At 36.9% G+C, this 27,794-nt stretch overlaps 1 protein-coding gene across 7 annotated transcripts in view; it reads left to right on the top strand.

The window, feature by feature from the left end:
• arhgef10 (Rho guanine nucleotide exchange factor (GEF) 10) overlaps nucleotides 1-27,794 on the top strand; it is a 61,087-nt gene that overhangs the window by 22,954 nt on the left and 10,339 nt on the right. For 6 of the 7 annotated variants that reach the window (XR_010892539.1, XM_067367956.1, XM_067367954.1 and 3 more), the window contains 23 exons: nucleotides 251-287; nucleotides 527-615; nucleotides 865-921; nucleotides 1,445-1,632; nucleotides 3,027-3,143; nucleotides 3,883-3,994; nucleotides 4,113-4,222; nucleotides 6,702-6,779; nucleotides 6,933-7,112; nucleotides 7,501-7,617; nucleotides 8,425-8,517; nucleotides 8,795-8,965; nucleotides 10,589-10,734; nucleotides 10,903-11,093; nucleotides 14,997-15,112; nucleotides 15,229-15,356; nucleotides 17,003-17,103; nucleotides 17,463-17,584; nucleotides 17,674-17,760; nucleotides 18,632-18,843; nucleotides 18,949-19,106; nucleotides 21,749-21,891; nucleotides 23,851-24,025. Coding sequence is in view for 6 of the 7 variants with exons in the window: in XM_067367956.1 (XP_067224057.1) it covers nucleotides 251-287; nucleotides 527-615; nucleotides 865-921; nucleotides 1,445-1,632; nucleotides 3,027-3,143; nucleotides 3,883-3,994; nucleotides 4,113-4,222; nucleotides 6,702-6,779; nucleotides 6,933-7,112; nucleotides 7,501-7,617; nucleotides 8,425-8,517; nucleotides 8,795-8,965; nucleotides 10,589-10,734; nucleotides 10,903-11,093; nucleotides 14,997-15,112; nucleotides 15,229-15,356; nucleotides 17,003-17,103; nucleotides 17,463-17,584; nucleotides 17,674-17,760; nucleotides 18,632-18,843; nucleotides 18,949-19,106; nucleotides 21,749-21,891; nucleotides 23,851-24,025 (2,928 nt within the window). In the remaining variant the exon portion in view is untranslated. The remainder of the gene's footprint in view (nucleotides 1-250; nucleotides 288-526; nucleotides 616-864; nucleotides 922-1,444; nucleotides 1,633-3,026; nucleotides 3,144-3,882; nucleotides 3,995-4,112; nucleotides 4,223-6,701; nucleotides 6,780-6,932; nucleotides 7,113-7,500; nucleotides 7,618-8,424; nucleotides 8,518-8,794; nucleotides 8,966-10,588; nucleotides 10,735-10,902; nucleotides 11,094-14,996; nucleotides 15,113-15,228; nucleotides 15,357-17,002; nucleotides 17,104-17,462; nucleotides 17,585-17,673; nucleotides 17,761-18,631; nucleotides 18,844-18,948; nucleotides 19,107-21,748; nucleotides 21,892-23,850; nucleotides 24,026-27,794) is intronic. The other variant, XM_067367953.1, reaches the window with a different exon arrangement.

Genomic DNA, 27,794 nt, shown 5'->3' with positions numbered 1-27,794 from the left:
TTTTATTATTCATATGTAGGCAAAATTTATGATTATAATTTTAACCACTTAAGCTTTGGTATGAGGTGGGGACAAACAAAAGTATTGGCTTGAATTTTAAAGGAGACACTCAGTAACACATTACTGTCCCCTTGTGGTGTAATGGTGTTCGAGCTGTAAACCTGATCTGAATGGAACATTTTTGAAACACATTTGAATGTTTACCTGTGCTTCTCTGTTAATGCATGAACTGTTTTGATGTGTCCTGCAGTGACTGTGGTGGGAGCAGGAAATACTCCAGTGGACAGGTGAGTGAGATTTACTATGATGACTGAGACATATTAATGTCATTATGCTGCATGAAACATCTATTTTTTTTTCTGTTTGTGTGTTTTTTTGTTTTCGTTTTTGTTTACATGATCATTTACAAAATAGCCTGAGACCACTTCCATGTGCTCATAATAATATCTGAATACATCAATTCAAACAAACACAGATAGTTAAAAGGGAAGTGTATGTATACCAATTCCAAGTGTTTTTTGTCCAGTGTTTTTAGTGAAGAGTGTCCAGTCATCAGAGAGGAAGATGCTCTTACTAAGTGGGTATCAGACCCAGCAAACACAGCCTGGATGGATAGTAAGTACTTAGCATTTTGCTAGGCTGATAAAATGCTTGAATTTAGATTGTGAATATATGTATGAAGGCTTGTTTGCCTTGTTCATCTGTGTTTCCTGTTACCGAAAAGAATCTCAGACATTTCCTTCCTTTTCACTGAAGAACTGCTCAGCTTCTTTCAGAGGATTCATTAACACATATTAATGCTCACTGTGCTGCTTTGGCTTGGTTGCACATATGAAATTGTGAGCCATGTGTGTTTGTTTGCAGGTCCAGATGAGGTGATTTATGATGATGTACCAAGAGAAAACTCTGGATCCACTACAGGTGTTGAATCTGGTCTTTTTCTTTATCTTAACTTATTTTGTGATGCATTTTTCATGTCTATTTAATATATTTATTAACCTTTCAGCTAATAGCCATAATACAGTGCATGTTCAGCCTAATAGGGGTAAAAGTTATTTTTATTACTGTTACTAAAACTATTAGTAACTATTAATTTCTATTACTATTACTAAAAGAAAGTAATTATATTACTGTTATATAAGTTAATTTTTTGATTCCCACATAGCGTATATTTGTATCTGTTTCGGCCTGCATAGCTTTTTAATAATAATTAATAATTACACTCAAATTCAGATTAGTTGATAGATCCAGAATTGTATTTGTAAATCCCGCACCCCTGCAGCCTGGCTATGGAAATGTGAGAGAAATCAAAACTGAGAGTAAAATATGCCCTCTCAGCAATAAGACAGTGTCATGTGATTGAAAGCTCTGCTGTTCTGGCTGATGACATTCATGATTCATGTTTTTTTTTTTTTTTTAAATATTAAAACTGTGTGCCTGTCAGACCCAGATGAGATGATCTATGATGATGTTGAGTTCGGGGAGGAGGGCGGCAGCAGCTCGCTGGACAACGGCTGGAGCTCCAGTGAGTTTGAGAGCTATGAGGAAGCCAGTGACACAGAGAACGGACATGGAGAGAACGGCCTCCCAGATGCCTTCGTCAGGGGCCGTGCACCCAGCAAGAAAACACATGTGAGTATTTACACTACCACTGTCTTGCTCTCATTCTTTCTCTCTTCTTGTTTTTTTCTGCTGTATGACATGCAGTTGTTTCCTTGGTGTGAACAGTGTGTCAGTGTAGTTTTTACATTTGCCCACACTAATATTTAAAAACAATGAGAAAAGTCTTTGATTTGCCCATAATGGTTTTGGTTTTGTTTGTATGTGTAGGCACTGATTTAATAGATGAGGCTTATTTGAGTGAATACTTTGATTGTGTGTGTGTGTGTGTGTGTGTGTGTGTGTGTGTGTGTGTGTGTGTGTGTGTGTGTGTGTGTGTGTGTGTGTGTGTGTGTGTGTGTGTGTGTGTGTGTGTGTGTGTGTGTGTGTGTGTGTGTGTGTGTGTGTTTATTTCAAAGTCTGGTCAGGGAATTGGTTTATTTTTGAACTGGCAGAACAAATTTAGAGTCAATAATTTTAAGCCTTTGTTGAGAGAGGGATTTGTGAGAGTTTAAGAGTGTGTGTGTGTGTGTGTGTGTGTGTGTGTTGTGCGTGTGTGTTAGGTCTATGATACATTGGTTAGGAATTGCCTAAAAACCTTTTGAAAGGTTTTAATATTTATAATCATATGTAATATTTATGAATCTTATGTCTGGCATGCCATTGTTTGCAGCCAACATTTTTGTCTCGTGTCACAATTTTTATCTAATGTTACTTAAAATACATAAGAATTCATCAGAATTAATTTTATTATTTTTATTTTTGTTTATTTATATATTTATAGTACTGATCGTAAAGAGTTAGTTAATCCAAAAATAAAAATTATGCAATTTATTACTCCCCTTTATTACTTTATTACCCTCATCTGAATCACTGATTTGAAACAAAAGATTCGAAGCAGTGATTTGAAATCGGCCATCACTGGATATTGTTGAAAAGTTGTTATTTTGTTTTTTTGGTGCACAAAATGTATTCTCATCGCTTTATAATATTAAGGTAGAACCGCTGTAGTCACATGAACTGTGCATGAACTGGGCACTGAAAATGTAAATTAACTTGCTGGCTATAGAAGCCTAACTGAGCCATCGGATTTCATCAAAAATATCTTAATTTGTGTTCCGAAGAAGGTCTTATGGGTGTAAAACGACATGAGGGTGAGTAATAAATGACATAATTTTCATTTTTGGGTGAACTAACCCTTTAATAGTATTTTTAATGTTGGTCATCGGCCATAACAGGAAAAAAATATTATAAAATAATTGATAATAGAATTTTATTGTCTGCGCACCCCTGTTATTTTGTATGGTAAACAACAGCATGCCACATAGACATTAGGAATATCACTGGAGTGAGTTTCTAAATAAAATAAGGGAATGACGGAGATATTGCGGCTGTGTGCAGTAACTCGTTCTCTGCCCCCTGTTCAGCTGTCTGAAGATCTGACGCGTTTGAAAGAGCACTATGAGAAAAAGATGCGAGATCTCATGGCAAACACAGTGGGAACAGTAGAGCTACAACAGCTCAAACACAAACACGAGCAGAAGGTAAAAGAGCAAGAGTGTGTATGTCAGCCTGACGGACAGCTCTCCATCTCTGGAGGTGCTCTTTCTTCTCTGTGCTAGTTGTGCTGGTGGTGGGCTTCTTCTGACTCCGTCATCCCCACTAAACATCTGTTTGCGTCTCCATAGATATAGCTGTTGTCATCTGTGGAGAGTGAATGTTGTACACATTTTTAACTCTCATTCATCCTCACGTCATGTGTGGCTTCGCATGTCATTCTGTGTTTGAAAACATTGTTGGTATATGATTTTTCCCCCATCAGTGACTTCCATAGCAGGGCACAACATTTGAATTAATCAGGAAAATCTGTCAAGTTCTGCATGTACAGATTTGCAGTTGCAGTTGTTATTTCTCTTATGTATCCATCAGACTTCATGTTCCCTCGTCGTCCCTCATTTTACCCATGTGGTGTCTGTGTTGATCTTTTCATTGTTTGTTTGTTCGTTCACAATATAATTTAGTTAGGATGCATTTTTTTTGAGATCCTCTGTTCAAGTTGGATAGTTCTTCTTCATGGTGATGGGTTCATCTTGTTAACGCTTATCAAATTGATATTGTCACTAAAGAGTTGCACTTATTTTGTGTTTGATTTTCCTGCATCTTATTCAATAAACAGTTTAACTAGAAGCTAGCTTTGCTAAAATAAATCAGGAATTGCACTTTGTACAATTTTCTGCACAGATTTTGTAGGTTCACTCTTAAATGATGTTGCATGTGCTACAGATGCAACGGCTTGTAAAAGCAGCTAAAGATGGAACTAAAGATGGTCTGCAAAAAACCAAAGCCGCGGTGAGGAAAGGACGATCTTTCATCCGCACCAGATCTCTCTGTCATGGTGAGAGACGAGCACAATTAGTATTGCCTCCAATGTAATGAATTCACAATGATTGTCATCTTAATTAATATGCCTATTCTGTTGAAATCTTTTGATGAATCCATAATTTTTTCCTCAGAGAAGAAACCCAGCTGCTTTGATGAAGAGTCAGATCTGTTCATCGAGGTGGAGTGTTTTAATGTTGACCCAGTGCTGAAACCCGCACCTGACGGGCTTTCTCAACATCAGGTACTGTGACACAGCTTTTTCTCAGGCATTTTTCAAAGACTTTTAACGTCAAAGTGTTTTTGTTTTGTTTTTTTGCGTGTGTGTGTGTGTACGGTAGAGTAATATGTACATTTTATTATACATTTATATATATATATATATATATATATATACCTCGATCAGGCATAACATTATGAGCATTGACAGGTAAAGTGAATAACACTGATTATCTCTTCATCACGGCACCTGTTAGTGGGTGGGATATATTAGGCAGCAAGTGAAAATTTTGTCCTCAAAGTTGATGTGTTTGAAGCAGGAAAAATGGGCAAGCGTAAGGATTTGAGCGAGTTTGACGAGGACCAAATTGTGATGCTAGACGACTGGGTCAGAGCATCTCCAAAACTGCAGCTCTTGTGGGGTGTTCCTGTTCTGCAGTGGTCAGGATCTATCAAAAGTGGTCCAAGGAAGGAACAGTGGTAAACCAGCGACAGGGTCATGGGTGGCCAAGGCTCATTGATGCATGTGGGGCCAACAGTGGGCACGTGAACATCAGAACTGGACACGGAGTAATGCAAGAAGGTGGCCTGGTCTGATGAATCACATTTTCTTTTACATCACGTGGATGGCCGAGTGCGTGTGCGTCGCTTACCTGGGGATCACATGGCACCAGGATGCACTATGGGAAGAAGGCAAGCCGGTGGAGGCAGTGTGATGCTTTGGGCAATGTTCTGCTGGGAAACCTTGGGTCCTGCCATCCATGTGGATGTTACTTTAACACACAACACCTACCTAAGCATTGTTGCAGACCATGAACACCCTTTCATGGAAACGGTATTCCCTGGTGGCTGTGGCCTCTTTTAGCAGGATAATGCACTCTGCCACAAAGCAAAAATGGTTCGGTTTGAGGAAGGAATGGTTTAAGGGGCACAACAATGAGTTTGAAGTGTTGACTCGTCCTCCAATTTCCCCAGATCTCAATCCAATCGAGCATCTGTGGGATGTGCTGAACAAACAAGTCTGATCCATGGAGCTATATATATATAGTATGTACAGCTAAAAGTTGTAAAAAGGAGTAAGTTTTTTTTTTTTTTTTTTTTTTTTTTTAATTTTATTCAGAAAGGAAAGATGCATTCAATTGATCAAAAGTGACAGTCAAGACTTTTACATTATTATAAAAGAATTCTATTTCAGATAAATGCCGTTCTTTCTATTTTTCAGATAATCCTGAAAAAAAAACATATTGTTTCCACAGAAATATTAAGCAGCACAACTGTTTTCAACATTGAAATGTTTCTTAAGCAACAAATTAGAATATTAGAATGATTTCTGATCATGTGTCACTGAAGACTGGAGTAATGATGCTGAAAATATGGCTTTTCCATCACAGAAATAAATGTGACCCTGGACCACAAAACCAGTCATAAGTCGCACAGGTATATTTGTAGCAATAGCCAACAATACATTGTATTAAAAATTATTGATTTTTCTTTTATGCCAAAAATCATTAGGATATTAAGTAAATATCATCTTCCATGAAGATATTTTGTAAATTTCCTACCATAAATAAATAAATTAATTTATTTTTGTTAGTGGATATGCATTGCTTGCTAAGTACTTAATTTGGACAACTTTAAAGGCGATTTTCTCAAGATTTAGATTTTTTTTTGCACCCTCAGATTCCAGATTTTCAAATAGTTGTATCTCGGCCAAATATTGTCCTATACTAAAATAAAAAGTCAATAAAAATGTACAATTCAGATTTTGATCTCCATATACATTTACATATATATATCTTCCAAGGGGTTTTTTCCCTCCTAGGACTTTTTTCCCAGTGCTAGCACGCTGGGTTTTTCTCCTAGGGGGTTTTTTCCACCCCTGGAAGTCAGCCGACATTGGCTTAATGTAGCACCATCTTGTATATGTTACATATTACCACGCTTGTTTGTACAGTTTTAACCACTTCCCTTTTTTTCTGTGCTTCTAATATGTAAAGCTGCTTTGAAACAATTACCAATTGTAAAAGCGCTATATAAATAAATTTGACTTGACTTGACTTGACTAACAAACCATACATCAAATATTTATTCAGGTGATGTATAAATCTCACTTTCAAAAAATTGACCCTTATGACTGGTTTTGTGGTCCAGTGTCACAAATTAAATTTTAAAATATATTAATAGAAAACGGTTATTTCAAATTATAACAACATTTCAAAATATTAGTTTTTACTGTATATTTGATCAAATAAAAACAGCCTTGGTGATATAAGAGACTTCTTTCAAAAACATTAAAAAAGTCTTGATATCCCAACATTAGTGAATGAAGTAATCTTCAGACAAGTTCTACTTAAAGTTCAGACTTTGCTTAAAAACTCTGCAATTTTTTTTTTTTTTTTTTAAAGTTAGTTGGTTTCATATTTTATCTAATGTGCAGACATTCATACGTTTTCTGAGTGTGACTTAAGTCCCCCTGTATGTTTTTTTTGTGTGTGCATGAACAGGTGATGAGGAGATGCATTCTGGAGATGATTCTAGAGAGTGAGAAGAACTATCTGGAAGCTCTGAAGAGAATTTTAGAGGTTTTTGCTATTTTGTCTGTTTTACCTCTGTTGTTTTACACTGCAGTGGAGAATTTGTTTTTTAAATGCGTTATAATTTAAAACCTTTATTTTTTGACTGTCTGCACATATTCATATAATGTGAATTCTTTTTGCATGCTTTGCACATATCAGCAATATGAGAAACCACTGGCAGAGATTGAGCCTCGGTTACTGAGCGACCGCAAGTGTAAGGTGGTGTTTTATCGGATTCGGGAGATCTTGCAGTGCCACGCCCTGTTCCAGATGGCACTGGCCAGTCGTGTGTCTGACTGGGATGAGCTGGAGATGATCGGAGATGTGTTTGTAGCATCGGTGAGATATCAGATTTTATGATTTAATTGATTTGTTGTGGTAGCTCTGATGTGTGGACGTACACAGCACTGATCATCTTGAAGATTCAATTAACATTAAAGCAGAGTTTTAATACATGTCTATTTCTAAGCAAAAACAACTGCATGAATATCATGAATAACCTCCTAAACTTTTGTTTTAATCACACCCAACACCACACCCAACACACATCTAAGTTTCTACATGTACAAACCTTCTCCACCCTTCACAGTCTGTTGTGAAGTTATGTGTGTCTCAAATTAATCTTCAACAGTAAAAACACTATAGTTTATCACAGAAATGATCCCATTAAAAAAGCATCATGGCTTCCACTCTTATATATGTACCCTCACCTCTGTCTCTACTGCAGTTTTCTAAGTCCATGGTGTTAGACGCTTACAGTGAGTATGTGAATAACTTCAGCTTGGCGATGGGAGTGGTGCGGAAGGCTTGTGCAACTAAGCCCTGTTTCCTCGACTTCCTCAAGGTTAGACATCCCAAAAAAGTCTAGAATGATCCTGTGGTGCAGTAATTACATGTTAACCATTTTTGCACTTTTGCATGTAATTCACAAAAATAGGTTTTAAACCTTATTTAGATGATGATTATCTAAATCCAAAACTGTATAAAAGTATCTAATATCAGCCAATATGGTGCCAAAATATGATGATGCCCTTAGTGGTGCCGGCAGTTGTTATTTTTGCAATCCAATCAATATAAATGTAATATTGTTCCCTTTAACAATAATCAGTGTAATCAAAAGGTAAAAATTCTGCAAGGATAAATTAAATTGATTAAAATTGACAGTAAAGTGTATACTAATATATACAGTGTTTATTTTAAATATATATATATATATATATATATATATATATATATATATATATATATATATATATATATATATATATATATATATATATATATATAACACTGTTCTTTTTAACTTTTTATTCATCAAAGAATCCTGAAAAAAAAAATCTTTCCCACAAAAATAATGTTTTCAGTATTGGTAATACTAAGAAATGTTTCTTGAGCAGCAAATCAGTATATTAGAATGATTTCTGAAGGATCATGTGACACTGAAGATTGGAGTAATGAATGATGCTGAAAATTCAGTTTTGCATCACAAGAAATAAATTCTATTTTAAAATATATTTAAATAGAAAACAATTATTTTAAATATTATTTCACAATATTACTGTTTTCACTGTGTTTTTGATCAAATAAGTGCAGCTTTGGTGAGTGTAAGAGGCCTTAAAGATTCTTCATGCTGTTTTTGTTATGTCCACAGCAACGTCAGGAGACCAGTAAAGACCGCCTGACCCTCTATGGACTGATGATGAAGCCTATTCAACGGTTCCCTCAGTTCATACTGCTGCTGCAAGTGCGTCTTACCTCACACGCTCTTTCACTTCTGTTAATATTAAGAAAATACATGTGCTCCATTATACTCATTGCTAAAAATATCTTGACATCTCCTGAAGAGGGCGCCTCCTTCTTTCTCATCCACATTGCATCAAGCGTCACTTTCATGTTGTTCATGAACTCACATAAAAGGCAAAACTTTCATAGACAATTAGGCTTTCGTTCATTCCGTTTTTCTTTTGTTGTAATTTGCACAGGGTACTTTAACATCCATTATCTTCTGCATCTCTTTGTAGGATATGTTAAAAAACACACCAGTGGGTCATCCCGACCGTCTTCCGCTTCAAATGGCTCTCACTGAACTGGAAACGCTTGCCGAAAAATTAAACGAGAGGAAAAGAGAGGCCGACCAGCGCTGTGAGATCAGACACATAGCTAAGGCAATGAATGAACATTACCTTAACAAGGTACTGCAGCCCCTATGGTTTTCTGATTGATCACATGTAGTACACCTCAAACCCATTGTATGAACGTATATGCGTGTGGGTTCTTGATCAAATATGTCATTTGACATTGGACAGTTTCACACAGCTCGGTTAAACCTAGAGTGTTTCTAGAGTGTGTCTGAGCCCTGCTGTCACTGATATGAAGTCAGTACTGAGCCAAAACTGTAAACAGAACCAGCTTGAACGGTCCACACCATCTGAGGCTCTGATATATTTGGCTTAACGTTGCACTCTTTGACTGCTTGCTCTTTCTTGTGAAAGGATAGGTGTTTTTATTCTCTAAATAAACTTACAGTAAATTTATTTTCCATCTAACATAACGTATTAAACTTATTTTAGATTTTAGATGCCCAATGTGGGTTGATTTCTGTTAAACTATGGTATACCCATTGGGAGCACATACATGACACATACTCTTCTAAAGATAATAAAGGCTTTAATCAACTGTTTTAATAACCAACTCTGGAATAAAACAAAAAGATATTTCATAAACCAGAGTCTTTTAGATTACATAATTCAACAGTTTTTTTTAAAGAAATTAATACTTTTATTCAGAGTGCATTAAACTGATCAAAATGGACATTAAAACATTTATAATGTTACAAGAGGTTTGATTTTTTTTTTTTAAAATAAATGCATTTCTTTTGAACATCTATTCTTTATCAAAGAATCCTGAAAAAAATATATATATATATTTCCACAAAAATATCAAACAATTTATTTCAGCATTGATAATAATAAGAAATGTTTCATGAGCTCCAAATCAGCATATTAGAATGATTTCTGAAGGATCATGTGACACTGAAAACTGGAGTAATGATGCTGAAAAGTCAGGATTTGTCATCACAGGATTAAATTACTTATTCTAAAATGTTATTACAATTTAACTGTTTTCTATTTTAATATATTTCACAGTATTACTGTGTTTACTGTCATTTTGGTCAAGTAAATGCATCCATAAAATACTTTTAAAAACAATAAAAAATAATTACCAACCTCAAACCTTTGAATAGTAGTGAATGAAATTGGTAAATAGGGAATATTAATCATACAATAATACTGATATTTATCTCTCATTGCTGAATAATTTTAGCTTCAATAAGCCATTTGAAACCAAGCATGACAAAAGTTTGGCCTAAAACAATACAGTGTATGGCTAAACTCATTTACAAGCTTGCTTCTTAGTTCAGTTCTGACGCCTCTGAATCTGTAATCATTCAGTGGAGGCTGGAAGCAGTTGTAAAATGTTATTTTTACACCTATATTTTTTCTTAAGCTAAGCATGAATAGAAAGTAGAAAATAGAAAGGTTCTGTTGCAAACAGATTTAAACAATTCGGTGGCTTGTTTTAGCTAATGATAGAATATTATGAATATTTCATAATGATATAATAAGTAGATGTTTTAGCATATTTTACTTTCCATTTTCCCCTCAAATCATCCAGCAGACCATATTGGACAAATGTGTGTGTGATCAGGGTCAACGGATGACTGTGACAAAGTAGGACCCTTAAATATTTAATGCCCAGCTCAACCCTTTATTGCTGTTTCTGCTTCTCTCTCCATTCATCTCTCTCTCTCTTAGCTGCTAAGCAGCGGCAGTCGTTATCTGATTCGTTCTGATGACATGGTGGAAACCGTTTATAATGATCGAGGGGAGATCATTAAGACTAAAGAACGGCGAGTCTTTCTTCTGAATGATGTGCTCATGTGTGCCACCCCCAACCAGCGGTATGGCTATTACACATCATCTCTAATAATTATTGTCTCTAACATCTGTCAGTTTAGCACAGCATCACTCAAAAAAAAAACATTTTATCCTGGATATTTAGAGTTAAACCTTCTTCCTCCATACAAATCCCTCCTCTGTCTGAGTAAACTGGTGTTTCTCTCCTCCAGCCCTTCTCAGGATGGTGTGAGTGTGGGAGCAGGAGGTGAAGGTGTTCCCTCAGGACAGCGCTTCCTGCTCAAGTGGAGTGTGCCTTTGAGTTTGGTGGAGGTCGTGGAGTTTGGCTCCAGTGAAGAGATGGGCGACTCCCGGTTTCCCCCCTTGCACTCAGGAGATAAAGTTGTCATCAATGCCAAACCTAGTAAGTTCCTGTTATAGAAACAAAAATTTGTTTCTATATCTACTCTGTGTCAGATTGCAGTGGTTAACTAAAATCTGGCTGAATATTGGTGCAAAAAGTCATTTTCAGATATTACTGGAGGTCAAGGTCAAATGGTGGTTTAGGTTCTGAGTTGAAAACTCAAAGTTTTCACATTCAAGCACTGGCTGAGCAATAAACTACAGAGCTCATGGTCCATGCACTGTCCTTGAGTGATCTGTAGTGTGCTGGAAGTTGTTTTGGATATAAATGTCTGTTCGATTCAAAAATAATCAAACAACTTAACATAGCCAAGTGATTGTAGCAATAGGAGGAATTGTTCAGAGAGATATCCATTCTGCACCACCCTTAAGCAACATTATACTCAAATTATTTTAAAATGTGCATGAGCACAGATGTGACATTTAAAACGCTTCCAGAAAAATTCATGGTCAGATTTCTAACACATCCAGATAAAGATGTCATAGATTATTCCATGTTTTCCATGGAAAATATGACACTGAAAATACTGGCGTTAGACGCTGTTCTCTGTGCTTTCCCGTGTCTCAGACATTTTGACACATCTGACAAAATCGTGATTGAAGTCTGGCTTTTAATGTGAGATCTTAAAAATGAATTATTGATGGAAACATGTCAGGAGAACTGGAAAGACAGAGATAGCTAGAGAGAGAGAGATATGGGGATAAGGGGAGGAAAAGGTAATAGAGAGAACTCAAAAGCTTTGGGCTTAAAGAAGAGAAGTTATACACAACAAAACAGGATGCTTTGAAGTGTTCACTGAGCGCTAGTGCTGTGCTAGTCAGCTAAAAGTTATCTGTTTTAGCGGATCGCACGTTTCCTCAGGGATTTCAGTCAGTGGTTTGTTTTAAAAATGGCTGTCTCGCCTCCTGCTGTTCCAGTGCATCTGTAAATATGGGTTATAATGTACTGCATAATGAATATTCATAATGTTGTTCTCACTTACAGAGATGTATTTGTGGGGGGGATAAAATGCAGAATAATAATAAATCACCCCTTCAGTGCTTCACCCCTAATGACACAACATTTCTTTTTAAAATCATCTGCCGTTAAGGACATCTTTTCTCTCCTCGGAGGCAGTCTGCTCTGTTTTTGTGGTTTGAAGAGAACGGGTCTCACTGACTCATGAAGCTGAACAAAAGAGGAAAGACTGTTTTTCCTGTTTCAATGCGTCTGCTCTATTCAGCACAGCTGAGGTGACAAAAGAAGGGACTCCAGTGGGATTTTAAGACATTATGCAAAAACCCACACTGTAGAAGTACAACACTGTAAGTCTCATCCGAATGCTTGTTTTAACTTTTACAGTTTTAGACAGATGAAACACAGTAAACTCTGTGCCATTCCTCTAATGTTGGAAGGTAGAAAAATCACTTTTCAGCGCGGTCGAAAAAGACTGGTGTTGTCTCTATGGTTACTGAAAACACAGTCTGTGTGAAGGAGCTGCTGAATCAAGAGCTTTTGCATTCCCAGACCCTTTCTTTCTTTATTCTGTCTCGTTTTACTTTTCCAATTCTAATTAACCAGGAAGAATAAAGCTACCAGGAGGGAAGGTGATGTCACTGTTGGGGACACTGTGAAAAAGCTTCAGAGAAGTTCCAGAGCACCATTTTACATGTATTAATTTTGCAGACAATTTATTTAAAGGTGCCCTAGATTCAAAAATTAAGTTCAGTACATGGAAATGACATACAGTGAGTCTCAAACTCCATTGTTTCCTCCTTCTTATATAAATGTCATTTGTTTAAAAGACCTCCGAAGAACAGGCGAATCTCAAAAGACTGTTACGTATTATACAATATTTGCATATGCCAGCCCATGTTCCGAAAAATGGCAGATGGAGCAATAATAACTGACATGATCCATGATAACATGATATTTTTAGTGATATTTGTAAATTGTCTTTCTAAATGTTTCGTTAGCATGTTGCTAATGTACTGTTAAATGTGTATTCGCAGAGACAAAAGCCGTCGCTATTTTCATTTTTACACACTTGCAGTCTGTATAATTCATAAACACAACTTCATTCTTTATAAATCTCTCCAACAGTGTGTAATGTTAGCTTTAGCCACGGAGCACAGCCTCAAACTCATTCATAAACAAATGTAAACATTCAAATAAATACCATACTTACGCGATTAGACATGCTGCGTGACGAACACTTTGTAAAGATCCATTTTGAGGGTTATATTAGCTGTTTGAACTTTTTTTATGTTGTTTAAAAAGGCAAGCGTGAGCTCTTGGGGCGTGGAGCAGCAGATTTAAAGGGGCTGCGTACCCTGAATCGGCTCATTTATAACGATGCCCCAAAATAGGCAGTTAAAAAAATGAATTAAAAAAAAATCTATGGGGTATTTTGAGCTGAAACTTCACAGACACATTCAGGGGACACCTTAGACTTATATTACATCTTTTTTTTAAAAAAAGTTCTAGGGCACCTTTAAATTGAGAATGTTCTATCTTGTTTTTTAGGGAAGTTTATTAGTATTAAGTATGTAAGATTGGATTAAGTGCTGAGTCTCTGTCATTGTTATTTTAGCAATATTTAGCATTATTACAACACTAATCTGTATATGGTTTTAAAGGGTTAGTTCACCCAAAAATTTCTGTCACCCTCACCCTCATGTTGTTCCAAACCAGTAAGATCTTCATTCATCTTCAGAACACAAGTTAAGATATTTTTGATGAAATCCAAGAGGATTTTTATCTCCCATAGAAAGCAATGAAATTACCACATTCACGGTTCAGAAAAGTAGTAAAGACATTGTTAAAATAGTCAACAATACAGTGGTTCAACCTCAATGTTATGAAGCGACAAGTATACTTTTGTGCACAAAAACAATAACTTTATTCAACAATTTTTCCTCTTCCCTGTCAGTCTGTTATGCAGTTGACGCAGTGAACGCATTGCAGAGCTTCCGTGTTTACATCCGACTCATACTGTGAAATATGTTAAAATAGAAAACAATTATTTTAAATTGTAATACCAAGCATTTTTGGGGGAACTAACCCTTTAAGTACAAAGAGTTTGTTTTGTCCTTTTATAAAACTTTAGGGAGAATAAAACATTTACCACACATCTTTTAAGCACCTCTTAAAAGGATAAATGTTGTATACTTGCAGAACCTGGCACTACTGATTAAAAGTAAACACACAAATGCAGCCAAATACAGACTGTGTGTGTTCTTATTTTGACACAAACAGTCTATGGCTGACCCTGCCTCCTGAGCTTCATGTTTGCCATGTTTCTTTGGTGTATCCATGTGAAAGTAACCTGAAACTCACAAAAAACTTGCTTATGTTTGTCCTCCAGTATGCTGATGTACAGTACTGCCAGACATTATTGGACTCATTTAGTTGCTAGAAGACTGTTTTGCGGCAACATAATTTTGATCTATACATTAGCAAACATGTCACTTCAGGTACTTTAAAATGCTTACAAATGTTTTTAATTTGCATTAGAAAAATAGAGGTGTTTGTGAGACTCCCATTTTACTTCAGCTCTAGCTAAAAGAAAATGCTCTCTTTTAGAATCTCCTGTTCACCTTCACTCTCTACTCAGATTTTCTCTCTCTCTCTCTCTTTATCTTGAAAGAGCAGAGCAGCACAAAGCAGTCTATTGTGTGGGATGGTATTTGGGAGACTGTCACACAGGACAGTCTTAATGACTCTCATTTGAACAAGTGTTTAATGATTCACTGTATATGATTCAGTTTCAGCTGTAATTTTCATAGATAGTGAAGAAGCGGATGGAGCCAGACTAAACAAATAGCACTGTGATGCTGGTATTTTATAAGCTGTATAAAATACTTGGATGATGATTTATTCTGCTTGGACTTTTAACTTCAATCGGTTGTGTCTTATTTGCAGATAAATTGTATATGGGTCCAGGGCAGCTGTACCAGGACCTACAGAACTTGATCCATGACCTGGGTTTGGTGAACCAGATCTCCACCATGATCAGCAGTCTGAAGGGGAATTATCAGGTGAGTTCTCTCTTTTGCTGAAACACTTTAAGAACAGATGGATCAATATTTAAACCTGGATGCACACAGTTCTTACCACTCAAAGTCCAATTGACACACACTCTTTCTGTCTCTAGAATGTTAATGGGACGGTTGCTCAGGATTGGGTTTCAGGTCTCCAGCGACTCATTTTAAAGAAAGAGGAAGAGATTCGTGCAGCTGACCGCTGTAGGATCCAACTACAGTTACCAGGGAAGCAAGACAAGTATGTGTGACCTCAACTTGACCTTTAACTGTTGTTTGCACTTTGCTAAATAAGACATGCACTACCGTTCAAATGTTTGTGGTCAGTAAGATTTTTTTTTTTTTTTTTTTATGTTCATGAAAGAAGTCTCTCATCTTCACTAAGGCTGCATTCACTTGATTTAAAAACACAGTAAAAACAGTAATAAGTGTAATGTTATTATAATTTAAAATGACCGTTTTCTATTTTAATATATTTTATGATGTAATTTATTCATATGATGGCAAAGTTGCATTTTCAGCATCACTACTCCAGTCTTCAGTGTCACATGATCCTTCAGAAATCATTCTAATATGCTGATTTGGTGCTTAAGAAACATTCCGTGTTGTGCTGTTTAATATTTTTGTGGAAACTGTAATGCGTCTTTTCAGGATTCATCGAGTATAAAGTTTAAAAGAACACCATTTGTTTGAAATTAAAAACCTTTTGTAATGTTATGAATGTCTTCGCTGTCACTTTTGCTCAATTTAATGCATCCTTGCTGAATAAAAGTAGACTGTATCAGTCATACTGACCCCAAACTTGAACTTTAGTGTATTTGAAAGTTTTGTTTTAGGCTATAAATAGATTCATATATTTAATGGGAATTGGTCTTACTTCATTTTTTTGTGGTTACTGTGTTAAGTCAATTTTATTGAATTTAATTTTTATAGCTAATATGTTAATTTTTAAGGGAAAACGTGAAAAAAAAATTGAAAAACAATTACTTAAAATAATGTATTTAGTATTTATTGGGTTCTGCATGGAGTTCCTGCATATCTGAATATATGAATGTGTGTATATATATATATATATATGCACAAATATGCCATAACAGATTATTAGGTCTTATTCCTGTACTTCTTAAAACTCTGGCTTTTAAATGATCAACTTGCCATGTCTCTGTGTTTATGTGACTCAGTGGTTTAAGAATGACCTTAAGTCCCTAATCAGAACCCGAAGAAATCTTGTGTGCTGTTATTATCCTCCTCCTGTGGATCAAAGGCTTTGGAGTGTGCGATATAGTGTCACAAACATACGCACACACCAATTATTTGTGACTGTATGCTTGGATTTTAGTGTCTGGATTACAGGAGTATCTTTAGACTCTCAGCTGTCAAACTAATCCCTCTGATAACATAAATCTCTCTTACATACTGTGACTGCTGGAAAATGTATGCTGTTGACTTCTTTGAGTATGTGGCGTTAGTTGTCTGGATTACATGGCCTCACTATTATGCTTCTTCTGGCCATTATCTATTTTTTTTCTACACAATGAAGTTGTGTAGAGTGTTAAAGAGACTCTTCATAGAAAGTCATAGAAATATATCTCATTGCCAAAATTAAAAAAATAAGTAATCTTTATAAATGCTGTGTTCTGTTGATTTAGTATTGAAACTGGCCAATTGTTAAATCATATCCTGCAATGTCACTTTATAAACAGGAAGGGACCCTGTTTCTCCAGCTGTCTGACAAGTTGCCAGACCAGCTGAATCCATGCTGAGATATTTAGACTACACAAGAGATTTGTATACTGCCCAATATGTGTCCAATGAATTTAGACAAGCATGTATTTGTTTCTATTGTGAAAGCTTTTCTTAACTTTGTTTGTGATTTTCATTTTTCAGGTACGGTAGACCCACGTTCTTCACTGCGGTCTTTAACACTTTCAGGCCATCCATCAAGCAAGCTTGGATCAGTAATCTGCAGATGGCTAAATTGGCTCTACGTAAGTGTCATTTCCTGTGCTCCTGTCTCCATATCCTTTCTTTGTCTATTATTTATCTATAATTAAAGATCTAGGGCTTAAAAACTGCTTCAAAAATGTCTGAAAATACATTTAAACATATATATGATTAATATGATGTTCTTAACATAAAAAAAATAAACATGGTCGTAATATATTTAAAAAATTGTGCCATCTGGATTCAAATTGTTTAGCGTGTGAATCATCGCTCAGCTGAGCCAGAACTGAAACTTCAGTGCAGACAAATGGATTATAATACTGGCAACTTGAGGACACATATGGGAATATCATTGGTTTGTAGAATCTGAGGAATGCTTCACTAATGTAATGTTTTTGTACAGAGGAAGACAACATCCAAGGCTGGTTTTGTGCTGAAGATGATGGTAATCAAATGAGGAAGCAGAACCATCCTCTCTTACTCAAGCAGATGGCTGTGGTCATGTCAAAACTACAGGAGTTCAAGGTGACAAACGCAACATCTACATCCTCAATATTATTATCGCTTATACTAACATCAGTGGTTTAAATTATACCAATGTGTACTTGTGTTAGGTGGAGTGTGCAGTTCATAACCCAGAGCCTCATGTGAACACTGACACCACTGCAGATCTGCCTGTTATGGGTCATGGATGTGTGTGGGTGAGTCTACAGACAATTTACAGTCTAAACATCAAATACTTGTATATTAAAGGGTTAGATCACCCAAAAAGTTATGTCATTAATGACTCACCCTCATGTCGTTCCAAACCCGTAAGACCTCCGTTCATCTTCGGAACACAGTTTAAGATATTTTAGATTTAGTCCGAGAGCTTTCTGTCCCTCCATTGAAAATGTATGTACGGTATACTGTCCATGTCCAGAAAGGTAATAAAAACATCATCAAAGTAGTCCATGTGACATCAGTGGGTTAGTTAGAATTTGTTGAAACATCGAAAATACATTTTGGTCCAAAAATAACAAAAACTAGGACTTTATTCAGCATTGTATTCTCTTCCGGAAGCAGAGTTGTGAATGCGGATTGACAACAGACCCGGAAGAGAATATAATGCTGAATAAAGTCCTAGTTTTTACGACATGAGGGTGAGTCATTAATGACATAATTTTAATTTCTGGGTGATCTAACCCTTTAAATCAGTTCAGCTTCCTTATTAGAGTCCACTATGGGACAAATCTGTCAGGCTGGTGTATGTTTGTTGCCAAATTGTACCTGCCTTGAAACAGTTTTTTGTGTGGGCAGTGAAAGTATAAGGTTGCATTAAAGGCTTTTATGCTGTAGTTACTACTGTATAGAAGGTTGTAAAACATTCCCTTCTCTGAGACGTGTAAGAGCCTCCAGTGATGAACTGCACTCCTTTAAGTGTCCCATCAATCTGAGAAAAACGATTCACTTCGCCTCTGGAAAAAGCCTCAGACTTTAGTACTCAAATCAGTGTTGTTTAGCAGTTCAGAAGGGCAATGAGTAGTTTTTACTGGCGTGTAGATTCTGAAATCATCTTCTCTTTCTTTTCAGGTGGCCAGCTGCACCAATCACATGGGTCAGGTCTCCATTGTGGCGTTGCAGAACTCAAATCCCAAAGTGACAGAGTGTTTTAATGTGGAGTCACGTATACTCTGTATGACGTACGTGCCTCTGGACGAGCCCTTGGAAAACAGCGAGGGAAAGCCTGACGATTGGAAAGCCAATGACACTCCGACTGTGTGCCTGGGCATGGAGGAAGGCAGGTGTGTTCTTTACCTAAAACATTCACAAACAACATATGAAGAGGGGGCGAGATGCCCTTCATTTGTGTGTCTGGTGAAGTCTAATAACTTGTTTTTATTTTTCAGTATATCTGTGTATAAGAGCAGCCAACGCTCTAAGAAGGTTCGTCTGCAGCACTTCTTCTCCCCTGATAAGTCCAGCGTCACATGTCTGGTGCACAAGAGTGGGTGTCTGTATGCAGGCCTGGTCAGCGGTTCTCTGGTCGTCTACTCCAGGGCTGGCGGTAAGGAGCTGTGATTGTTTTATGAATCTTGATAATTTGGTTGAATGCTTTGATTGTGTTTTTTTTTTTTTAATATATATCAGGAAAAGTAATCCATCCCTCTCTGCTGAAAAAAACAAAAACAATAACAGTATGGGATGCTGGTGTGCTTCTTGACTAGGTTAACCAGGAATGATTTCTTGATCAACCAGCCAAAGCTAAGTTTTGCTGGTTAACAGAAAGGCTATGACATTAAATAACCAGAAAAACCTGCCTTCATGCTGGTCTAAGTTAGTGTCAGCAGGGAGTGCTCTGGAAAGTGCTCAAGAAAAGCGAGACGTTTAAAAATATTTTTCCACATCTCTCATTAATTCTTTCCACAGCTGTTTTTCTCTCTGGAACGCTCATATTCCATTTCACTCTCACTCCAGTTTTTTGCTGCCTGAGACAGATATTTAGTAAATATTTTTGGAATACTGTGTAATTCTTTTATTATTTGAACTTAACTGACTTGCTAATGACAATGTTGTTTTGGGATATATATATATATATATATATGTGTGTGTGTGTATAAATATATACATATACATACAGTCAAACCAAAATTTATTCAGACACCTTCAACATTTCACACATTATCACAGTTTAATCACTCTAGTTTAGGTCAACCACCCTTTAGAAAAACATGGTCAGGTCAAAGTGTCTGAAGAATTTTTGGTCCCAAATTTGTATCGGTTTTACTGGTAGTCCACTGTATGAAGAATTTTTGGGTATAATGTCACAGTTTACTGTATTTTGTTATCCTCATTTTCATAAATGATCTATAGTGTCCTGCACCCACTAGTAAAAAAACAAAAAAAATTATTATATATATATATATATATATATATATATATATATATATATATATATATATATATATATATATATATATATATATATATATATATATATATATATATACGTAATTTGCATTATTCAAAATACACTATTGCCTATACATTATTAGCACTAGAGTGACGCTGTTTGCGTCACTGAAATAAATGAATCTGATTGCATGGTACGGTTTGGAGTTGACTCGAATCACGACGGAGGGCGGACTGACCAGACTGATATATCTTGTAGAAAATATATCAGTCTGGCCTTGGGATCAGGCAAGCTCCTGGGGATCCACTGTCCTGGAAGGTTTATTTCCAAGCTGCTTCAGCACACCTGCATGTGTAGTTTCAAGCCATCCTGAAGAGCTTTATTATCTGCGTCAGGTGTGTTTGATTAGGGTTGGAGCTAAACTCTCCAGGATAGTGGGTACTCAGGATAGGAGCAGGTTTGAAGACCTCTGGTTTATAATGTTACAAAAAAAAATCTATTTCAAATGAATTTTGTTCCTTTGAACTTTCTATTCATCAAAGATTGTATCAGTTTCCACATAAATATTAAGCAGTACGACTGTTTTCACCACTGATAATAAGAAATGTTTGTTGAACACCAAATCGGCATATATCCTTTTCCGTGTGCTCTTTACCATTCACATAATGTAATACTTAATGTTTAGTAATACTCACAGGATAAGTTATTTCAGAAATACTGCACAGTTCCAGATGAATACATTAACACAAAAAGATTTTCATCTGGCATTATCAGATTATGACGCTTGATTATGACCATAGTTGAATCAAACTATGTCTTTGTTTACATTTTACTAATTCAGTTGAATGCAGAACGCCTTTAGTGCCAATGTAAAGATTGGCATTTAACCAGTAAAATGTATGTCCTCAACATCACCAGTCTATTTGAATAAGAGCAAGAGAGAGAGAGAGAGAGAGAGCGGGAATGCTGTGTAGGCGCTGGTGTTATGTAACTCTCTTGAGGCAGACAAGCTGAATAAAGATCTACTCAACTCCGCTGGAGGGTGGGATGATACAAGCAGAATCAGCTGCTGGCTATCAGTGATTTGTGAAGATCATTGTGGGTCATTGTAAATGTTCAAGTTCTTTCATTCTTTTAAATCATTTAAAAAAAAAAAAAACACCCCCAAACTTTTGAATGATAGTGTGTGTCACATTGCACAGGGACTGTAGCCTCTTTTTCCCCATCTGTCTTTAACAAATATTTTTGACTTATAAATATCCGACTGTGTTAATTGATTGCCATTTTTATCCATTGTATATTTACACTTCAGTCTTTTGCATTAAAAGACTGAATCAGCTTACTTTGGATGTCAGAATGTGTTCTTGACATAAAGAGGCTCACAGTTACCAGCTCCAAAAAAGATCCAACACTACTTTGGTGGGAAAGTGGTACTAGTATTTCCACTGTGAGAGGAGTTTTTCACCTCAATGATTGTCAGGTCTTTCTCCAATAGTGCCTTTGTGAATTAAACAAACACTCGACACGCCTCCATTCTGCTCTGAAAGCTGTGAGGTCATTATATTTCTGCAGGAAACCCACACACACAAATGTGGGTGAGGAGCACAGGATGTAGTATCTGCCCTACCCTTTGTGTGACAACATTACTGTAACCTTTAACCTGATTTATTTCTCACAAAATCAGTATCGCAAAAAATCTCTCACACTCAATGTTCACAAGCCCTTATCTTCTCTGTGCATTGATACATTGATATCTGAGATTCGTATTGTCGTCTTGTCTTTTCTCCCCCTCACAGATGGTTCCTGGGTCGAGTCAGGGGCCCGTGTGCTGAAGCTGGGGGTGTTGCCGGTTAAAGCCCTGCTGGTGGTCGGTGAACATGTCTGGGCCTCATCGGGAGGGCAGATCTTCATCATCAGCACACAGACACACACTGTGGAGGTAGTACAGCACTTTTCACACACATTTCTGCACACTTGTTTTGATCAGTGTTGCTACTGAAATGACCAGGTTTTAGTTCAACAAACAGTGGTACAGACTACTAGAATAACTTTCTTACTATAAGATCTAAATATCGGAAGGCTTCATTTTGTTAAGCATAATTAACCATAAACACTAGTCAAAAATGTCAAGATAAAGTTTTGGGACGCCTGCCTTTACATGCACATGAACTTTAATGACATCCCATTCTTAATCCGTAGGGTTTAATATGGAGTTGGCCCACCCTTTGCAGCTATAACAGCCTCAACTCTTCTGGGAAGGCTTTCCACAGGGTTTATGAGTGTGTTTATGGGAATTTTTGACCATTCTTCTAGAAGCGCATTTGTGAGGTCAGGCAGTGATGTTGGCGAGAAGGTCTGGCTCGCAGTCTCCGCTCTAATTCATCCCAAAAGTGTTCTATCGGGTTGAGGTCAGGCCAGTCAAGTTCCTCCACACCAAACTCGCTCATCCATATCTTTATGGACCTTGCTTTGTGCATTGGTGCGCAGTCATGTCACCAAACTGTTCCCACAAGTAGGGAGCATGAAATTGTCCAAAATGTCTTGGTATGCTGAAGCATTAAGAGTTCCTTTCACTGGAACTAAGGGGCCAAGCCCAACACCTGAAAAACAACCACACACCATAATGGAAGGCCACATGAAGTTTGGAGGTCTGTAGCTATTGACTGCAGAAAGTTGCCGACTTCTGCGCACTGTATGCCTCAGCATGCGCTGCCCCCGCTCTGATTTTACATGTCCTACCACTTCATGGCTGAGTTGCTGTTATTCCCAATTGCTTCCACTTTGTTATGATACCACTAACAGTTGACCTTGGAATATTTAGTAGTGAGGAAATTTCACAAATGGACTTATTGCACAGATGGCGACATATCACGGTACCACACTTGAATTCACTGAGCTCCTGAGAGTGACTGATTCTTTCACAAATGTTTGTAGAAGCAGTCTGTATGCCTAGGTGCTTGAATTTATACACCTGTGGCCATGAAAGTGATTGGAACACCTGAATTTAGTGATTCAGAGGGGTGTCCCAATACTTTTGGCAATATAGTGTATATATGTGTGTGAGGTTCTGGTAAACCTAAGAATAAGATAAAGTAATTAAACCAGTAATTTGTGACATGTTGGGGGACATTTTTGGTCCCCATGAGGAAAACAGCTTATGAATCATACTATTATTATTTTTTTTTTTTTTTTTTTTTTTGTATAATGTAAAAATGCAGAAAGTTTTCTGTTGCAAAAAACAAATGGACAGAATATACAGAAAAATATTCAGCATTATTTGCATATTTAAAGATATGTGTGGGTCTATATTTTTATGATTTTATTTCTATATCATTACCCTTCGACAGCTGCTTATAACTGCTTACTGTTATTTGATTGGCTGAAATGGAAGAGAGTGAGGGATGAATGTGAGGGTGTGCTGGAACGACAGATGAATCAGTGATGCAAATAGAAAGTGAAATTTCAGATAATCTTTAATGAGATGAAAAACATAGATTTTAATGTGCAGACAGGCAGATTGTTTCTCTATTTCCAGACTAATAATGTTGTGGTTCTGTGGGATTCGCATTCCTCAAACCCTGTTAAATTTCCCATTACTGTTCCCTGTTATTTTGTTTGCTCCAGAAAATAAGTTAATCTGTAGTTTATGAGAATCTCACTCCCTCTCCGAGTAAAGTGGGTCAGATCAGAATCTGCTTTTTCTTCTCTGGAACTTCTTTTGGGTTACCTCATTCCTCAGATCAGTAGGTTACACAGGCAGACTTTTCCAAAAATTCAGCCAAGCAAAGTCAGACCAGTGTTTTCCAGCCTATCCCAGAATCTGGTATATAAAGGTTTCAGTATGTTTGAGTTTAGATGCTTGTGTATTTCTAAAACCTCTGTGTTTGTGTGTTGACAGCGTCAGTTTGAAGCCCATCAAGAAGAGGGAATGATCGTGTCCCATATGGTGGTGGCCGGTGTGGGGATCTGGATATCTTTCAGCAGCGGCTCCACCCTCCGACTCTTCCACACTGAAACTCTCGACCACTTGCAAGACATCAACATTGCCACAGCAGTCAACAACATACTCTCAGGTACAGTATGAAAAATCAACACAAACTCAGCCATAACTGGTGGTGCTGTAAATACTCACCTATACATTTTCCAAGTGTAGCAGAGGCCAGTTAGTAAGAGTTGTGTGGGTAAACCTCACTCCCCTGGCCTCAAGAGGCACGCTGGATGCTGCAGTCTTAAGCGACCCTGTTAGCGCGCCCACCTCCCATGCCGGAAACAATGTTTCGAATCCTGCTCTGTGGGGTGTGAGTAGAGCCAGATGGGTTACACAAGTTCTTAAAGGGATAGTTCACCCAAAAATGACAATTCTATCATCATTTTCACACCCTCCTGACGCTTCAAATCCATAAGACTTTCATTCATCTTCAGCACATAAATGAAGATATTTTTAAAGAAATCCGAGAGATTTCTGTCCTTCCATTCTATTCACCCAAAACCCTAACTCCTCAAAACAATCATAAACTAAATCTGGCACATAAGTGCCTTTAAATTAATTTTGTTCATTTATTTTTGTTAATTTTGTTCAATGCAATCATGTCTCTTCAGATGATTTGGATTAAACAGCTCGAATCATATATGGATTTATTTTACGATCTCTTTATGAACATTTTAAAGCGGACCTATTATGCCCCCTTTAACAAGATGTAATATAAGTCTCATGTGTCCTTAGAATGTGTCTGTGATGTTTCAGCTCAGAATACCCCACAGATCATTTATTATATGCCCATTTTTTTTTTTATGGAAGGAAAAACATACTGTTTTCGTACATGTATCTTTAAATGCAAATGAGCTGCAAATAGAGCAGATTCCATCACCAGTCATGGACAGGGCCTCTAGGACCGCTTGTTTGGAGAGACCGTTTATGATTTATGGTGATTAATTATTTAAAAAAAAAAAGGACTGGGTGGATTTTTACTATTATAGTATGGTTGTTTACACACATCTGTGTTCAAACACCTTATAAATGTGAATTTTGCATAATAGGTCCCCTTTTAAAGCATCAGAGTTTTGGGTAAATAGAATTTCAATGTAGAGGCAGAAATATCTTCATTTGTGTTCCTAAGATGAACAAAAGTCTTATGGGTTTGGAACAACAGGAGGTGAGTAAATGATGAAAATTTTCATTTTTGGGTGAACTAACACTTTAAGGACGACCAGTTGAAATGCTAATTCAATGCTTAACTTCTTGTTTCCTCATCTGCAAATTCAAATGATATCAGTTTAAAATTGTTCCCTGCTGATTCTCAATGATAAGCCCTCAGAGGCGGCTCCCTGTCATTTGTAGTGCTCAGACAGGCAGATTACTGGTGTCTCTGCTGATTTACAGCTCTGTGTTTACATAAAAACATGACATCATGAGTGGGTGTGTCTCTTTCTCATGTGATTTTCTTTCATGTCGAGAACAATTACAGCATCTCCTCTAGAATCACAGAGCCACGCAATCTCTCGTATAACATTTTAAAACCAGATTTAGTTTGTTCTCTTGCTCATATGAGGTCATGTTGGTCTGCTTTTGTTTTCCCTAAGAATGGCGCAAAAAGATAGGCTTTTTAGGGGATATCCGAGGTAGAGTCTCCTTAGCGAGTAGAAATGTGAATTACTGCCACTCTGTGTTGTTTGGATCTCTTCCAGCATTTGGTTTTGTTTCAATTTCATTAGTTGTTCTGAATGGGCTGTTTGTGTAGCTCAACACAAGCCAATCTGTTCAGGAAGCCATTCAAAGAGCAGTATCCTAGGAATGACCTCAACATAGCTTTTTTTTTTTTTTCGTCTTTCTGTTTTTTTATGGTAGCTTTATAATTGCTTTAATGCTTGTATGCATGTGTGTGTGGTTGTTTGAATAGTCAGATCTCAGTGATTAAAATGTCCACATCAGGCTTTAATAATCCTTACCAAATATTACCAAAATAACCACCACCGTCAGTCGCATGTCAGTGAGGCAGCAGACATGGTGGCCGCTTTAACACCAGCTGGGTTTAGGACTGAAGCTATAATCTGTTTGAATCGTAATCTCTGTTGAAATGTCTTCTCTTGAGTGATTAGTAAAATGCAGCCAAAGGGAACTTGGTCTTGCATAGCCAGACGTTTGATTAAACGGCATTAGGTTTGGTCCATATTGCATTTTTAATGTACCATTTAGGGAGCAGGTTTATCTAAAATATTAGCCTAATTTTACATTTTATGGCACACTGTAGAGGTGTGGTATTTCTGGCACATTTGCACTGTGACATCATCTGACTTTATCTTCTGTCTAATTAGAATTGAGAGTAGATGTTTTTGTTAATATGAAAGCTTGCCTGTTAAATGAATCAGAAGCACTGGATATATAGATAGGGTTTGAGTCACCCAGTGCACATGTGCTCTGTTAATGAGATGGCTGTGTCTTTATTCTCCAGAGCTGAATAAAGGAGCTTTATTTAAATCTCCATAGTGACAGGAGAGTCCAGGCACGCTCTGACTGTGTGTTGGGGGTTCTTCACTAAATATGTTGTATCTTGTTCTCTCTTTATGTCTTAAGTCTGTAAGCTGTTGTAGACCTGGAAACTGATAGAATCATTATTCATAAGTATGTTACTTTGGCGTCATTTATATAAATTTTCCTAACTTTTTAGGCTCTGTGAAATTCATGAGCAGCCTGTTATTTATATGCAAATTGATTGGCAGAGTTTGTCAACAGGGTAGTTGACTGAATGTAAGATTTTCACTTTAATAAAACATAAAAATACCCCAATATGTTTGCAGATATTTAAGAAACATGCTAAGTTCACCTACTTGTTTCTCAGAAACACAATGCTACAGCCAGATACTCTACTTTGAAATGTGCGTTCCGTGTCGGAATTTCTGTCTTTGTTTTGGTCCGTGCGAAACCGTGTGCTGCAGTTTATCCAATAGTATTTCAGCATCACAGATTGCTAGTTGGTGGAAAACACAGCGTATTGCACCCATGGAAACCAGCTAACATCGCAGATTCAATGAACGACAGCATAGTAAAACAGATAAATCACCTCATCAGCTTACAGTGTGTAAGTCTCCTCAGCTTTCATTGTCAATTGCACTCCCTCTTGTTGCGTGTCCTCAAGCTGGCAACCCGCAAACAATATTTTGAATTTGGACTGCAGTACCTATTTCGACCACTGGGCGGTCATTCCTACATATAGTCCCTTTGATCATTAAAGTCTTTAGTACTTTGAGAAACATTTTTTAGAACAACATATAATACATTTTGATTAGTTCATCATGTAAAGCTTTCATTGACAATTTGGAAACTAGCTGTTGTCAACAAAAGTGAAGCTTTAAGGGCTTCCTGCAGTTTTCCACCAATATAATAGCTTGAAATTAAGGCTCTTACAGTTGTACTGTAAAATAAAAATATTATATTATTTTTCTTAAATACTTAGGAAATACAATAGTAATATTTCTTATTTTGTGTACTATTTTTATTTAGTAATAATAATAATAATAATAATGATGATTCCCACTCCTTATTGTATGTTCCTTAGGAAGTTGGGAACATTGCAAAAGGCCTTGTTGAGATGTCATGCTCCTGTACAACTGTTGAACAATGTTATTCTTATCCACTATTTGATACATCAAGGATTTGTTTGTAACGGTCCATGCTAATAATATTCACCCTGACCTTCATTAGAAGAGGAAACTGCTTTATCAGCTCTATCTGTTTGGATTGGGAGGGTGTTTTTCCTAAGATCAAATGTTTGAAGGAAAATGAGGTTAGGTCGAGTACAGTTTAGCAGTCCCTGGCCATGAACTCATGCAGCAGTTTGCCACACA

This window comes from Chanodichthys erythropterus, chromosome 18, assembly GCF_024489055.1.
Source record: "Chanodichthys erythropterus isolate Z2021 chromosome 18, ASM2448905v1, whole genome shotgun sequence".
Taxonomy (NCBI): Eukaryota; Metazoa; Chordata; class Actinopteri; order Cypriniformes; family Xenocyprididae; genus Chanodichthys; species Chanodichthys erythropterus.
Note: the sequence above shows the minus strand (reverse complement) of the source record. Positions and strands in the feature narration are given on the sequence as shown.